General features: G+C 39.9%; 2 protein-coding genes across 3 annotated transcripts; one reads left to right on the plus strand and one right to left on the minus strand.

The window, feature by feature from the left end:
• The first annotated feature begins 505 nt into the window (after positions 1-505).
• Positions 506-8,642, plus strand: LOC103718779. Of its 2 annotated transcripts, none has more exons than XM_039114279.1 (6): positions 506-1,170; positions 5,193-5,349; positions 5,753-5,929; positions 6,025-6,108; positions 7,487-7,568; positions 7,837-8,218. In XM_039114279.1, exons 1-6 carry the CDS (start codon positions 785-787, stop codon positions 7,857-7,859), a joined length of 909 nt encoding a protein of 302 aa, XP_038970207.1. In that variant the 5' UTR covers positions 506-784; the 3' UTR covers positions 7,860-8,218. The 2 variants fall into 2 exon arrangements, with proteins under 2 accessions (XP_038970207.1, XP_008805969.1); XM_008807747.4 differs by having other exon boundaries at positions 513-1,170; positions 8,017-8,642.
• A 142-nt stretch (positions 8,643-8,784) lies between these two features.
• Positions 8,785-13,029, minus strand: LOC103718799 (indole-3-acetate beta-glucosyltransferase-like). Its single transcript, XM_008807775.3, has 2 exons — positions 12,394-13,029; positions 8,785-10,347 (listed from the first exon to the last, which is right to left on the minus strand). Exons 1-2 carry the CDS (start codon positions 13,012-13,014, stop codon positions 9,601-9,603), a joined length of 1,368 nt encoding a protein of 455 aa, XP_008805997.2. The 5' UTR covers positions 13,015-13,029; the 3' UTR covers positions 8,785-9,600.
• Between the last annotated feature and the right edge of the window lie 1,233 nt (positions 13,030-14,262).

Below are 14,262 nucleotides of genomic sequence, written 5' to 3' on the forward strand. Positions count from 1 at the left end.
TCATCGAACATGCCTTGCTATGCGCATGTGCACGCCTGCTGGGCAAGCACATGCCCATGCATGCGATCACTAGCCCATCATCCTTAAAGCCCAACCTTGATTTGAATGAACCAGATATCTATAAATGCAAGTAAACATGGAACTACTAAAATCAAATTTTAAAACTGTTTGAATCACTTAAAAAAGAGAGAAAAAATAAAATTGAAAATAGAAAATTTAAAATTTCCAACACCACGGCCCATGGTTGCTGTTCTATTCGAACAGTCGAGGTTCGTGAATTTAAGAGTCATCGCATCCACACTTCTTGGGCCTAACAATTAGAGATGAACCATGCACGTAATTACATGGCTCAGGGGGTCCATCCATAATTGATTCTAACTAAACTTGAGGGTGACTGTAGGTGAAATCGATCCCCCAACCGAGTCCCCGTCGTAGAATAAGCATCCATCCTTGTCAAATATCGGAATATTATTCCGGGATGCCACCTCAAAACCTCGTGCTTGGTCGCAAACTCCCATCACCGCCTGGTGAACTGACCGACCAGAGTACCCGCCCAACCGCCTGGCGACACGACGCTGATATTGCCCGACAACACCGCTGGATATTATCCGCAGCGTAATCTCTCCGTAGATTAATCCCCTGGTAATTTTGCACCCCGTCCATCCGAATTTCCCAATTGACCTCCTTAATCAAATCCACCGAGAAAGAACGAATCCTCTCTGTCGCTCGCCCTCTTCTTCTGTTTTGTGGGGCTCTTTGAGGATTTTTTGATTTGGGGAGGAATATGGGGGACATGTACACCAACATCGTGGATTTCATGCGGCGGCCGGCGGTGGTGGAGACGCTGATCGATATTTTGCTGTGCGCCGTGCCGATCTGGGTGGCGGTGATGATCGGGCTGGTGATTGGGTGGTCGTGGCGGCCGCGGTGGACGGGGCTGTTGTTCCTGGGGATGAGGAGCAAATTCCGGTTTCTGTGGACGGCTCCGCCGGGCCTCGGGGCCCGCCGGCTCTGGCTGGCGTTCACCGCCCTCTCAGCCTTCTCCGTGTGCCGGAAGCTCTGGTCCAGCTTCAAGGGGAAGGGCGAGGGGTCGCCGGCCCCGGAGGACTCGGCCTCCCGGCCGGCGGTTTCCATGTCGTCCGCGGACGAGGACGGTGGTGGTAGCTTCAGGTGGGTGTGAATTCCTTTTGGTTTCTTGTTTTTGGGTTGTTTTCTTTGATAAAATTATTTAATTTATGCATTTATGGGAATTAGGTAAGTGAATGTTGTGCAAAATAGAGGGTCCTTTCATGCTGAAAGAAAGATAAAGATCGGTAATTGAGTAATTTTTAGGAAAAATCCCGTTTTGTCTTAGTGGAGTTCTATATTCATGTCTTTCTGTAATTCAAAGGTTTTTTTTTTTTTTTTTTTTTTTTGCGTGCGTGCGTGCGTGTGTCGCTGAATGCTGCTTAATCTTTTGAAGTCTGAGAAAATTTGAATTGTAGAAAAACTAGGTTACAATACAAGAATTTATGTGTTTTTATATATATATTTTTTCCTATCTTAACTTTCTGTCTGAAAAGCAGAGGCTTTAATTAGGAACCCTGTCTTCTTGAAATGGGTTCACTTTAATATGCTTAAAGTCAAATTTTGTCTATATCGAATTATAAAGGTGAGACCAAAGACTGTTGGTGCGATGGGATTTCGAAGAGGGTAGAGATAATAGAAGTCGCTGGTTGAGTTATGAGACTACTCGGGCTTCATGCATATTGAGTAGAACCAGCAAATCATATGATTGTGGTTCACAATTTTATGAGAGTTTCAAATGGGCCTCGTATCCTGGAAATGAAAACTTACCATTATGCTTTCGGTGTTTCTCTTGGGAGCGTGGGGACTTATTATAAAATCGTGAAGATTAATAATACAAGCAGTGGACAAGAGAGAGAAACTTGGAGAGAGAAGCAACTGGTCACTGCCGTGATGCTTTTCTTTACAGTGAGATTCATGGGCCTAGAAATTGGTTGAGAGATTAGAACTTCATGCATGTACTATCCTTCTTTGCTTCAGTGGCCAGTATGAACTTATTTATGAATGGATGATGCATCTTACTAAGTATTGAAGAGTATGTGACACAAATGAAATTGGACAGATTTTTATTGGAGGATGTGCATTGAAAACATCCTTATGATAGGATAAGCAGTCATAAAACTTTGTTTAGTTCTTTAATGGAGCCTTCTCAACTTAAAATTTTGCTCTGATGCTGACCTCATTTGATAGGAAAAAGATGAAAAAGATTTCATTGATATTGATGATGATGGCCAATTATGTATTTCTGGATCAAGGCTCAGGCTCCAAACTGGGAGGAATGTGATCGAGGGAATCATATATTTCTTGAGGGGCATCTACTTCAAATAATCAGAATTAGTCCACTAGTTGATTACCTTTCCGGTCATTGTTTTGAAAAGTAGCCTCTTGGACTGCAGAGGCAGTCACCCAAGCTTAGGTGGTCACCTGGCCATCCACTCAGTATCCAACCATTTTGGCAGCTTCTATATGTTGGTCGACCACTTTGCAAGAGCCTCCGTGGCCAGCCTAAGCATAAGCAACCCAAGGGCAACTAGGTTGCACAATATTGTGGAGTTGGCAAGGTATTAGGCATGGTTGTTAGGTGGATTAATAACTAATATCATTAATGTTTAACAATGCATCGACTCATTTGAAGTATTTAACATGTTTCTGTTAAGATCAATTATCATTGTTACATAACAGGAAACATATCATTGTTACACTAAAATAAGTCCTTAAATAAATGTTAAAAATTCTATAATTTAGCTACTTCCTTTGATTTGTTGACTTAATTTAATTTTATATTATATTTACTATTGTGAATTTTTAATTCATGTTTTTTAGTACAATAAGTTTAAGTGATTGGCTTGGTGCTAAGCTATTTCTAGAGAACCTGCATATCTCAACCTCCATAAAAAATGTTTAGTTGAAGATATCCATATTCTAAATGTAATTTTTTGTCTAACTGCAGGAAATGTGTTTTTATATAATCCAAGGATGTTGTCACGAACCATCAATCTGACTTCAACACAATTAGTGTTGGACAGAATGCATTGTTTACGTTAGCTTTTTGATTCCTTCTAAGAAGATGTCTATGCATATTCTTTCCAACACCTGATGCCTTTTGGTTAGTTTAACATTGAATTGACTTAAGAATTCTGTCTCCATAGTTATGAATCGTGCTTGATGTATAGTTATGTTGATGAGCTTTATGTTTGAACTGGTCATTCTCTGATGGAACCCATGTGTATTTCATTCGATGTTAACCAATGATCGATGGTTTAAGATGACTGAATCCCAGAGCTTTCAGTTTCGACACTCTTGGCCTTCAAGATTGATATCTCTAATGGTAATGTCCAGATCCTTCATGTTATATTCTGACCACCGTCATTGATTTAGTCTGGAAAGGGGATAAACCGTAGTTATACCTGGAATGTCTGCCAAACAGCCAAAACAAAGGGCTGGATTGTTGTACTTGATTGTTCTTGTCAGTGGTCTTTATCATGGGATAATGTGTTCCTTAGATATAGTGGAACAGAGCTATCCAGCTTCCAACTAACTTTTGAAATGACCAAAAGCTCCCTCCCTTAGCAAGAAGAGAAAAAGCAGTGGTGTACTTCTCTTTTTTAACCAAAATGTAACTAAACAACTTTACTGTGTTACTATGTAACTCATGGAATGCCGTACCGGCCCATACCGGCCGGTACGGGCCGGTACGTACCGGTCCGGCCGTGGACCGGTACCGGAACGGATAAAAAACCGGTATTTCCCGGTTTTTTATCCGTACCGGCCGGTACGGGTGCGTACCGGCCGGTTCGGGCCCGTACCGGCCGGTTCGGAGCCCGTACCGGCCTCGTACCGGTGCGAACCGGCCGGTTCGCACCGGTACGATTTTTTTTTTTTTAGAACCACAACGCCGCGCGCTGTGGTTTTTGAAACCACCGCGTACCGGCCGGTACGGGACCGGTACCAGCCGGTACGTACCGGACCGGACCGGTACCGTACCGGTCCGGCCGGCCACCGGTACGCCGACCGGTACCGGTACGGCGGACCTTGATGTAACTGTTAAAAGAATTATTCCCTTTAATCCTGAAATCAACTATTGTTTTGTGAATAAAAAAGTTTTCCTAGAAATACATATCCAATTTCTAATTTAGGCCTCTGAATTTGCCTAGAACTATTGTTCAATGTTTTTGCAGGTCATAAAAGTGCTTTCAATGCTGTCTGCCTTCATCATAATGGTTCACTTATCCATGAATTGCAGATTTCCACTTAAGACATCAACATGTATAAGACATCAACATGTACCTTTGTAGCAAGAATCTTCTATTTAAGGTGGCGTGTCTACCTTTGAATCTCCTTGAAAACTCATCCCTGCACTCGCATCATAAAGTGTTCTCTTATTAAAAATTTTAGGAGACCCACTTCCCCGTACCTGGACTTGAGACTGGGATGTCATAAAAAAATAATTCACCATTTTCAGTGTGATTGGTGCAGAATTCAGTAGGATTAAACTAAGAATCCCTGTTTTAAATCATGAGAATGCTAGATCACAGCTATATGAAAGGAGTAAAAATTGATCTTACGTAGATCAGAATGATTATGAACTCAATGCATATCTGTGTGGTCACTTAAACCATAAGTGTGCAGAACCATTACCGGCATAAGAAAAGTACGACCGAGATGGTGTTGCCATGAGAATTAGCTCTTGATGAGGTCACTTGATGGCGAAGATATGAATTAGTTGCATTGCTGGACTAAGTCATATGTGTCATGTGATATTCTTAAATCTTGGTATAAGGTTACATTAAGAGTTCTGCAACATAATGTTCCCTTATGTGTCATAAAATTTTCCTTGTTGCTACTTTCACAATGCTTTTTTTTTTGGTTGGGGGGGGGGGGGGGGGTAGGAATATGTTGTCAATTAGAATAAGCTGTGACTCTCTCTAGGACCATTTCGCATCAGAAAAGGCTTGACTAGTATGCAACTTCAAAATTTTTTTGGCAAAAATTGAGGATTTATATGGCACTTCATAGCACCTTCATTTCTATTTATTTGTTTTCTTATTTTTGAGTGAACTAGTGCATGTATTTGAAGTTCAGAATGCCCTAACTTTCTTTACACAATCTTTCTCTGGATCTACCAGTGGAGCTTTCAAGGGTGGGCATGATGTTGTTATTGAGAAAGATTTGGAGCATCTATTGCATCTTTTGGATGGTAAGGCGGGAGATGCAGTATGGCAAAATCAGATGGAACGCACCACACCAAACATGATATACCAAGCTTGGCGCCATGAACCTGAGGTAAAATATGAAGTTTTAATGCTTTGAACAATTACTGCAACAGAATGGTTTCAATAACTATATTGCTTCTGAGAACATACTGTGTCTCTAATATTTTTGTGTTTCCTAGGATTTGTTTCAAATGCATGCATGCATGTGTGCTTTTGTCTTTCCTGCATTATGTTGCTGATGTATCTTTTCCTTTACTATTTTGAAATGTTTTCTTCATTAGTCTATTTTATTTTCCTCGTTTGGACAGAATTTTTGGAGTTTATTGTTTCTTCCTCCACTCATTTAAAAAAATGCTATGAAGTTCCTTTGCTTCATTTCTTTCTCACATAGTTTTGTGCTTTTGACCACATCTTAACCACTGGTATAATTCATCAATAAATTCAAGATTCTGATGTTCTTTTTTGTTCATCAGGTGGGCCCCATAATTTATCGCAGCAGAACTGTATTTGAGGATGCAACTCCTGAATTGGTCAGAGATTTCTTCTGGGATGATGATTTTCGACTTAAATGGGATCCCATGCTCGTGTACTTTAAAACTTTGGAGGAATTCCCTGAGAGTGGAACAATGATTGTTCACTGGATAAAAAAGGTTTTCAACAAGCATCACTCATGCAAATGTTGATTCTCAAACTTATAATTGCTCATAATAAAAGTTTGACTTGATTGCTTATCTGTCACCTCCAGTTCCCATTCTTCTGCAGTGATCGAGAATACATAATTGGTCGACGCATATGGGAGTCTGAAAAGACTTATTATTGTTTGACAAAGGTATTGTATGACAAGTTTCTAGATTAGTTGTGGTCATATCTTCTGTTTAATGATTATTTTGCTATCAAACTAGACCATGCTCAATCCTCTTTGTATATTTATCCATTTTTTAATTTGTGTTGCTTGTATGCTACTATATCTATGTTTTCTTCTTTAAAAAGATTTTGTAAGGGATAGGGTTTTCTTGGTAGAAAATAATGGATCCGTATTTCATTTTCATCAATGTTCTAGCATTAAGGGCATCTCTTTCCATGTATCTGGGTAGAATAGCTGCACATCACAGATTACAAAATTCAAGACTCTCCAGCTCGGCTCTTTTTCCATTTTATTTAACTTTGTCTGTAAAGTAATATTTTTGTACTACATGGACTGAATTGTGCCAATCATGCACGCTTCATGTTTTGCACAACATTGGGCAAACATTGTTTGAAAAATGTCCAATATCTGCCAAATAAAATCACATTAAATCTTTCTCTACACTGCAATGAAGAAGGAAATACTAACAAGATGGAATGGCCAAATGGACCATCAGACCTTTCTGATTATTTGTCATCTTGGCCTTAGTTATAAGACTGTAGTATAGCATTAGGGGTATAAACAAGTTCAACAAGCTGGGCTCTGCTCAAGCTCGGCGCGACATTATAAACGGTCTGCTCGATAGCGGCTTAAGTCTAGTTGAGAAAGCCCAACTCAAGCTCGGTTAGTGTATACTCAAGTCAGCTTAAGCTCGAAAAGCAAATCGAGCAAAGCTTGAGCTGACTCAGCTCATTTAAGCTTCAGGAAAAAGTGGTAGGGTGAGAAGGTTCTACCTGACTAGGTGTTGCTTTCATGGTGGCAGTTGCTGTTAAAGCCTTTGGAGTGTGTGATGCTTTTCATGCTCAATGAGGTTGTGGATCTCCAGGCAACCGAATCAATGGTTGTTGTGAGGATGCAGCAGCAGAGAAAAGAGGAGGGAGATCTGGAGGAGACTTTAGATCAATAGTGAAGGAATTTAGATCAACAGTGAAGGAATTTAGTCCACTGAGGTTTTGTTCGGCGCATATGTTATATGACAGATGCATTTGTAGTTTTAGAAAGGTCTGCGAGAGCTGCCACTAACTTGTCTTACTGGCATCTGAAATCCAGCAGTTATAATCATCCTTACACCTTAATGTTGATGTGAATAGCAGCCCATCCATGCATACTTTTTACCATCTTTCGAACTTGGCATGGTAAATTTAGGATGAGGATGATTGTCGTTTATTGCATTCATCATCTTTAGTTTGAGATATATATTGTTGCTGTTATCTGGCAGTGTTTACACCATCTGGTATTTGTACGTTGTATCCTAATCGCCGGTGTTGTTTCTCTAATTAATTTATCACATTTTATTCTACAGAATGTTCCTTACCCAGCTTTACGCAAGAACGAAAAACCAAGGCGTGTGGAACTGTATTTCTCAAGTTGGCGCATCAGAGCAGGTACATATCATATATACTTTATCGAAGTATTTCAAGAATCCTGACCAACCTAAATTAATTTTGTGTTTCCTATTGAATCAAATATTTCCATGGGATGCTACTAGGACTATATTGTAGACCAACAAATAAGATTTAACTGAACTCTTCACCATTATCCCGTGCTAGTTATGTTTGAAATTTACTTCCCAAATAGTGAGCTATTATAGACTTTTGTTGGAAACCGTGACTTGAAATGAGTTATGCCAAAAGCCTTTTGTACTGATCACAGATTTCCAATCATCCAGCAGCTGAAATCTCATGTCATCATTTGGATGGATAATTCTGATCACCACGGGTTTCTTTCCATTTCATGTTTGGATTCTATAATCAACTATTTTATTGCAAGTATCACGGTGGATCTTATAATATTCTTAATATATCTTTTTTATTTTCATTCACATGGATGCAGTGGAGTCGCGAAGACAAGACGCGCAACTTTCTGCATGTGAAGTAACTCTTATTCATTACGAGGACATGGGCATTCCGAAGGATGTAGCTAAGGTTGGTGTTCGTCATGGAATGTGGGGAGCTGTTAAGAAACTTCAATCTGGTATGAGAGCGTATCAAGTAATGAGAAAAACAGATGTAACCCTGTCCAGGAGTGCACTAATGGCACGCGTCACCACGAAGATTCCAGTTGATGGAAGCATCGGACTCTTGGACTCAGAACCGTCCCATGAATCAGAAACAGGTAACAATGATGATGTTATTGAGGTACATCACGGAATTGACTGGAAATGGGTTGTTATTGGTGGAACGGTGGCCGTTGTCTGTGGGCTTCAGACCGGTCTTATTGGTAAGGCTCTGTTATTTGGAGCTGCAAGGAGGCTTGCAAGGAAGTGAGAGTGACCTTCCGTCCGGAATGTGTTTTGAGGGACCAATCTCTGATTCCTATTTAAATACGGGAATGTTATAAATGACGGTAAAGCTGCTTAAATATGATATTTTATATTCAGGATTATAGCTTTGTGTTGCACTGGTTTGTATGATATTCTCATCTTAATTTATGATAGTATATACCTAATAGTCTGCTAAGTCTGCTTGATATGCATACTGAAACTGACCCATGTCTGTGGTAGTGTCATGGCTGGTTATAAGCTTTAACTGAACCAGGAATAAGGTACGTAATTGAGGAAAAAGGTATGTAGTTTATGTTGGTGAGGTTTATCTTTAGGTCTTATCATTTTGAAGAGCTAAAAAGTTATTCTAGATTGAAGCAAAAATTTCAGTATATCTTAGAGAATATTAACAATCATTGGGAAAATGTAAATTACTGCAGGAAAGGTAATTTAGAAAATCTACCAATTGCGGCACGTCTCTATGAAGACTTCACATCTTTTACTTCTCATATGCATGCTTTAAAACACTTGTTTCAACTCAAAATATGACACCTATGAAGCTTTTGGTCCTGGAGGAATCACTTGCAGATATCAAATTGTAACCACGCCCTACCATGCAGAAAACATAGAAAATTAATTAGAGCAGCTCAAGCGAGTATCATGTTGGACTGCAATACCTGCTGCCAAGTTTCATCAAAACATTGATGGGGAGACATACCTTCATGCTTGGGGCTTACATGATGATATGTAAATAAATTATGCTGATAAATTCAGGTTTTCAGTTCATATGAATCTTCATGAGAGTGAGAAATGCAGCAAATTAAGTTCCAAAGTCTAACGGCAAGAGCTCATCCCTCTAAATAAAATAAAGGGCTGCTTTGCCTCCTTTTTCACCCAAAAAACAAAAAACAATTTGCAAGAGTATGCGTTGCATTTGATCCATCATCGGCTTTTAAAGCATTGTCTGACATATTCAATGACACTGGTTTAATTTGATAACAGCTCCTGATAAACTGTTCTTAATTAATTGCAACTAATCATTCGATAACATTGTTCTTCCACCAACGAGACCAAACTAGAGAAACAATTAATTAGGCGCATACTCCAAGGTGGTTTAGTTCTAACTCCAATTTAGACTCTTCTCCTCCCCCCAGTCAAAACTGCGAGGCACTACGATCCTTGGCCTTTGCATTCAGATACCCCACAAGCTCATTTAGGCTCTGATCAGAACTCCCACCCTCACGCAATGCCTTCTTGGCCAAATCCCTCAATCTCCTCGAATTCCTTCTAATCTCCTCACTCTTTTCCCCATGCATCACCTCCCTTATGCACCTCTCGACCTCATCCCTAAGAAAGATCCTCTTCTCCCCTGCTCTCACCCTCCTGCCAACCCTCCACATATCCTCCACGTACTTGGCATTCGTCGGCTGGTCGGTCCAAAGCGGCATCGCAACCACCGGCACCCCGAAGCTCAGCGTTTCCAGCGTCGAGTTCCAGCCGCAGTGCGTCGCAAAGCATCCCACGGCCTCATGGCCCAAGACAGCAAGCTGCGGGCTCCACTTCACGAGGAGTCCCTTCTCCGGTGGCTCTTCAATGAATTCGCGAGGGAGGTTCTTCCTGTCAGGGCCCTTCACCACCCACAGGAAGTACTCGTCGCTCGCCTTGAGGCCAGATGCCAATTCCTCCATCTGCTCGACTCCTAAGGATGCAAAGCTGCCGAAGGAGACGTAGACCACGGAGCCAGGTGGCTTCGCATCGAGCCACTTCATGCAGCTATCCTTCTCAGCTTCAAAGGTGCTCATGCCGTAGGTGTCGCTTCCGTCGTGCTTGTCCACGTCCATCAACGGCACGCATGGCCCGATGGTCCTCGCATGCATATATTTCTTCAAGCATCGTACCACCTTTCCAATTGAACCGGAAATAAAGCAAAAGATTATTGGAAAACGGAAGGAGCGTCCGAATTAAAACGCGGTTTATTTACTAAAGGACCATGTTAGTGTGCAGGAACAAGTCTTTCCTGACTGCAGTTGTTAAAGAAAAAAAAGGATTAAATTGCAGGATTTGTGAATGGTTCTATGGTTGTTGTTCAGTAATTTAATATGAAATGTACAACTCCATCAGTGATGGAGATTTTTTTCTTTGATTTATAGAGTATCGAATAATTCTTTAATTTAGAATACTAAATCAACTCCATACTTATTAATAATAAGCACATATAATGTTAAAGGTCACATTTATAAATTTGCAACCGATTTACATATGATCATCTCTAAAATAGCCAATGACTTGGATAATCTTGTGCTGCTTTGACATGCTATGCACTTGCCAGAACTTCTCTTGCAACATATTTTAAAGACGGCATCGGTCAAATATGTCAGGAACAACTATCTAGTACTGTTCCGTTCTCTAATTTTCAAAGCCATTACTGCTGGATCTCTAAAGCCGGCCAACATAGTGTAAAGTAAAAAGAAATTGTTAATTACTGCATTTCAACATGAACCTACTTAAACTAAATTTCTTTTCCAAGAAGTGAATGACCCTTTATGTTGTATCAGAAAGACAACATAGAAAACAAAAGGATAACATCCAAAGTTGCAAGAAATCTTGAAGATTCAGTAAAACCTCTAATTTAGCATAATCACATTAGCTTGTCAGGATATATTTTTCTTAATAAGAAAACATCAACTATCTATTTTACAATACTATAAATTCTGCAACCATGGAATAGTCAGTATGAATTGAAAAACCATTGACTACTATTGTTTCACTTGGAAAATGTTTGAGGCTTTCATTGCTTCAAGAAATAGCATCCTACGTACTACATGTGACTCCTAAAAGATGCCATCTTATAGGATTTTGCATTAACTATTTTATAGTTTAATTCAGACTCAATCTATAGATATAATGGTGACTGTATATGGCATGAAAAAGATCTGAATTGTGATATGAAATTGCCTCATTTTCATATACTTTGCTTATTTTTTATTCCTACATATTTATGTCTATATGCAGGCCAACTTTTTACCAATGTACTTCTTAGTAGATCAAGTGAAATATATGTTTAGTCTTACATCAATTATATATTGGATAGATCTTGTATATTTATACAGAATCAAGAAATCCAAATGATACGTTCTTCCAACAAGTTTTTTTAGATGAGGTTCTGGATTGTTAATATTTCATGAATCATCTAATAGATAAATTTAAAGACCTAGTGGTGCCACAGAGAAATGTTGCTCAAAAGGTGAATCAGATGATGTGCAGCTTTTTTTTCTTATTGCTCCATTGCTTGGCGGACTACAAGATGCCAAATCAAAAGGAACAATTGGAAAGTTGCACGCCAATTGAGTTGACTTATTAACTTCTGATTTTAGAACTACTTTTGTCCTCACTCTTTAAGCAGCATTTAACACCGGACACGACACCGTCGTACAGTTGGGATGCATGATATCACTCTCCAGTTGAAAATCCCTGCTGTATATATCGACCATTGTAGTTTAGTCTACCATAATTTTGAAACAAATGCATTCAAGATAACAGATGCATTTGCACAAGATGCATGCCCCAAGGTGGAAGAACGGGTATTTAATGGTTTTATAGATACATTTGCATTATATATAGGTCAGAATTACTTTTTTCGTTGAGCTAGATGAGGAGATCAGACCTCCTATTTAGGTCTTTGCAAACAATACTTCTTCATTTCCCTTTTTCTCTTCAGAAAACAATCAGATTTTAAGTATGACAGCTGATAGCTTAGATCTAGGTCGTGTGTGGTTTTTGTTAGAATACACTGAATCAAGGGTATGGGTCTAGTAAATTAAAACTCATGACAAGGAACCATGAGTCATCAACAGCTTCCAAAAATATAGCATGCGGTGCAGTGCATGTGTTCATACATATCAATGCAAGCGTGAGAAAAGAAGATAGCTATTTAAAACACATCTCACCTCGCTCTCCAACTCATCGAATGAATTGAATAGGACCCAGTCATCCTTCTCCGTCTTGAACTGATTCAGAGCGTATGCGGTGAGGGTCGGGTATGATCCATCCCTGAAAGCAAATGAAGGGAAATCCGATCTCTCCATCGGCGGCAAACCCTCGAAGGACTCAATAGCTTGCACCCTGGGGACATCAAGCTTCCCTTCACGGACATAGTAGTAAATAGCACTTACAGCGCATGACTGCGTCGAGAAAGCAATCACCGGCAGGCCGAACTTCTTGGCCACCGCGAGGCCCCACGGCACATAGCTGTCGTAAATCATGCAGGTGAAGGGAGTGTTAGACTTCTCATGGGCCAGGATCAGCTCCTCGAGGGTCTTGGAGCCGAACTCGTCGAGCTTTTGGAAGTAGTCTTCGAGGCTGACGGCGGACTGCATGCCGCCTTCGTCATGGCCGTCGGAGATGGGCTCGACGGAGACCGGGCCAGCGTCGACGTCGATGGTGTTGATGATGAAGCGGGTGACGACGATGGTGGTCCGGGGGCCCTTGACGGCCAGCCGCTTCGCAAACTGGAGCATGGGGTTGATGTGGCTCTGCATGGGATATGGGAGGACCAAGACATGGGCCATGGCGGTGTGTGCGGCTTTGGGATTCTTTCTCCTTTAGTGGGATGAAAGGGCGTTGGTGTTTATATAAAGAGAGAGGAAGGGTGGAGCGAATGCACTCTTGCTAGGGTTGGTGTGAGGACAGAATTGAAATAAATACGGCATAGCTGGCAGACAAAGGTTTATGGTAACCAAAGCCACTGGTGCCAGATTCTCGTTTCGAGATTCGATTCATATTAGTATAATATAGTTCGATACGAATTTTTTTTAGCGTACCTAATATCGGTATGCCATCCTTATCAAACATCTATATTAAATCAGTACACTACGCACTGCAAAAAAATTAAACATTACCGATGATTTTTATTTTCTATATCGATGCTTATAAGTGTTGTTGGTTTTATTAGCAATGCTTCATAAAACGTTACAAAAGTGTCAGCAATACGAGCGTATGGTACATTTCATACTGTCTGATTCAGATTGATATGGCATAATGTTGTCTTATTGTACGAAGAATTGTCTACCTGTTAATATGTGAAATGGACCGGTAGTCATTATTTTCTTTTTTTCCTAAGTTTATCATTTTATTTTCTGCAGCGAATTGAAGGGTAGAAATGGTGGAATGACACGGATCAGTAGTTGCTTTCTCTTGGTGTTCATGTCTGGATCCACTGTGTATGGGAGATCAGGGTAGTTGCTCTCCGTTTTCCTTCATGTTTGTATCAACTTTAATTAAATGATATTTTTATTGCCTTCCCTAAATACCCCGTCCGTGTTCATGATGATAAGTGATATAAATTTTTCTTTATATATATATAAACAGGAAGGGGTTAATTTTCTTCTTCTTTTTGCTTGCTTTCTGCTTATTCCATCATCTTCAGAATTGATCCCAACCAGCATCGAACCCCTAATCTCTTGCCGATTTTTTAAGCGGAGCAAATGCTGGGTGGTAGGATGGTTTATTGCTTAAAATGATAAATTTCAAGTTTGAATACTCATGCACAATTTAGAAATAAGATATTATCTTATGGAAAGTAACATAATTAAATAATCTCATTTTTCACTATTAAAAAATGAAGGTTGTTATAAAATTAGCAGCTAGCTTTTTTCTTTAATATTATCTTAGAGTGGATAACGATGGTTGTTGGGATGGATTATTTTACTTCCTAAAAATCCAGCGCAATGCTTTTCTAGGTAAATTGCCTGCTATTTTCTCATTTTAACAGTAAATAATAGTTTTAGAGAAAACTACATTATATGAGGAGACTTTCT

Source organism: Phoenix dactylifera, chromosome 16 (assembly GCF_009389715.1).
Source record: "Phoenix dactylifera cultivar Barhee BC4 chromosome 16, palm_55x_up_171113_PBpolish2nd_filt_p, whole genome shotgun sequence".
Lineage (NCBI taxonomy): Eukaryota > Viridiplantae > Streptophyta > Magnoliopsida > Arecales > Arecaceae > Phoenix > Phoenix dactylifera.

Bases quoted from the DNA above. Each gene is read 5' to 3' on its own strand.
- LOC103718799 (XM_008807775.3), bottom strand. From the start codon at position 13,014: ATGGCCCATGTCTTGGTCCTCCCATATCCCATGCAGAGCCACATCAAC. The intron at 10,348-12,393 runs GTGAGATGTGTT...TCAATTGGAAAG, and splicing joins TCGATGAGTTGGAGAGCGAG to GTGGTACGATGCTTGAAGAA.
- LOC103718779 (XM_008807747.4), top strand. From the start codon at position 785: ATGGGGGACATGTACACCAACATCGTGGATTTCATGCGGCGGCCGGCG. The intron at 5,350-5,752 runs GTAAAATATGAA...TTTGTTCATCAG, and splicing joins CTTGGCGCCATGAACCTGAG to GTGGGCCCCATAATTTATCG. The intron at 7,569-8,016 runs GTACATATCATA...ACATGGATGCAG, and splicing joins AAGTTGGCGCATCAGAGCAG to TGGAGTCGCGAAGACAAGAC.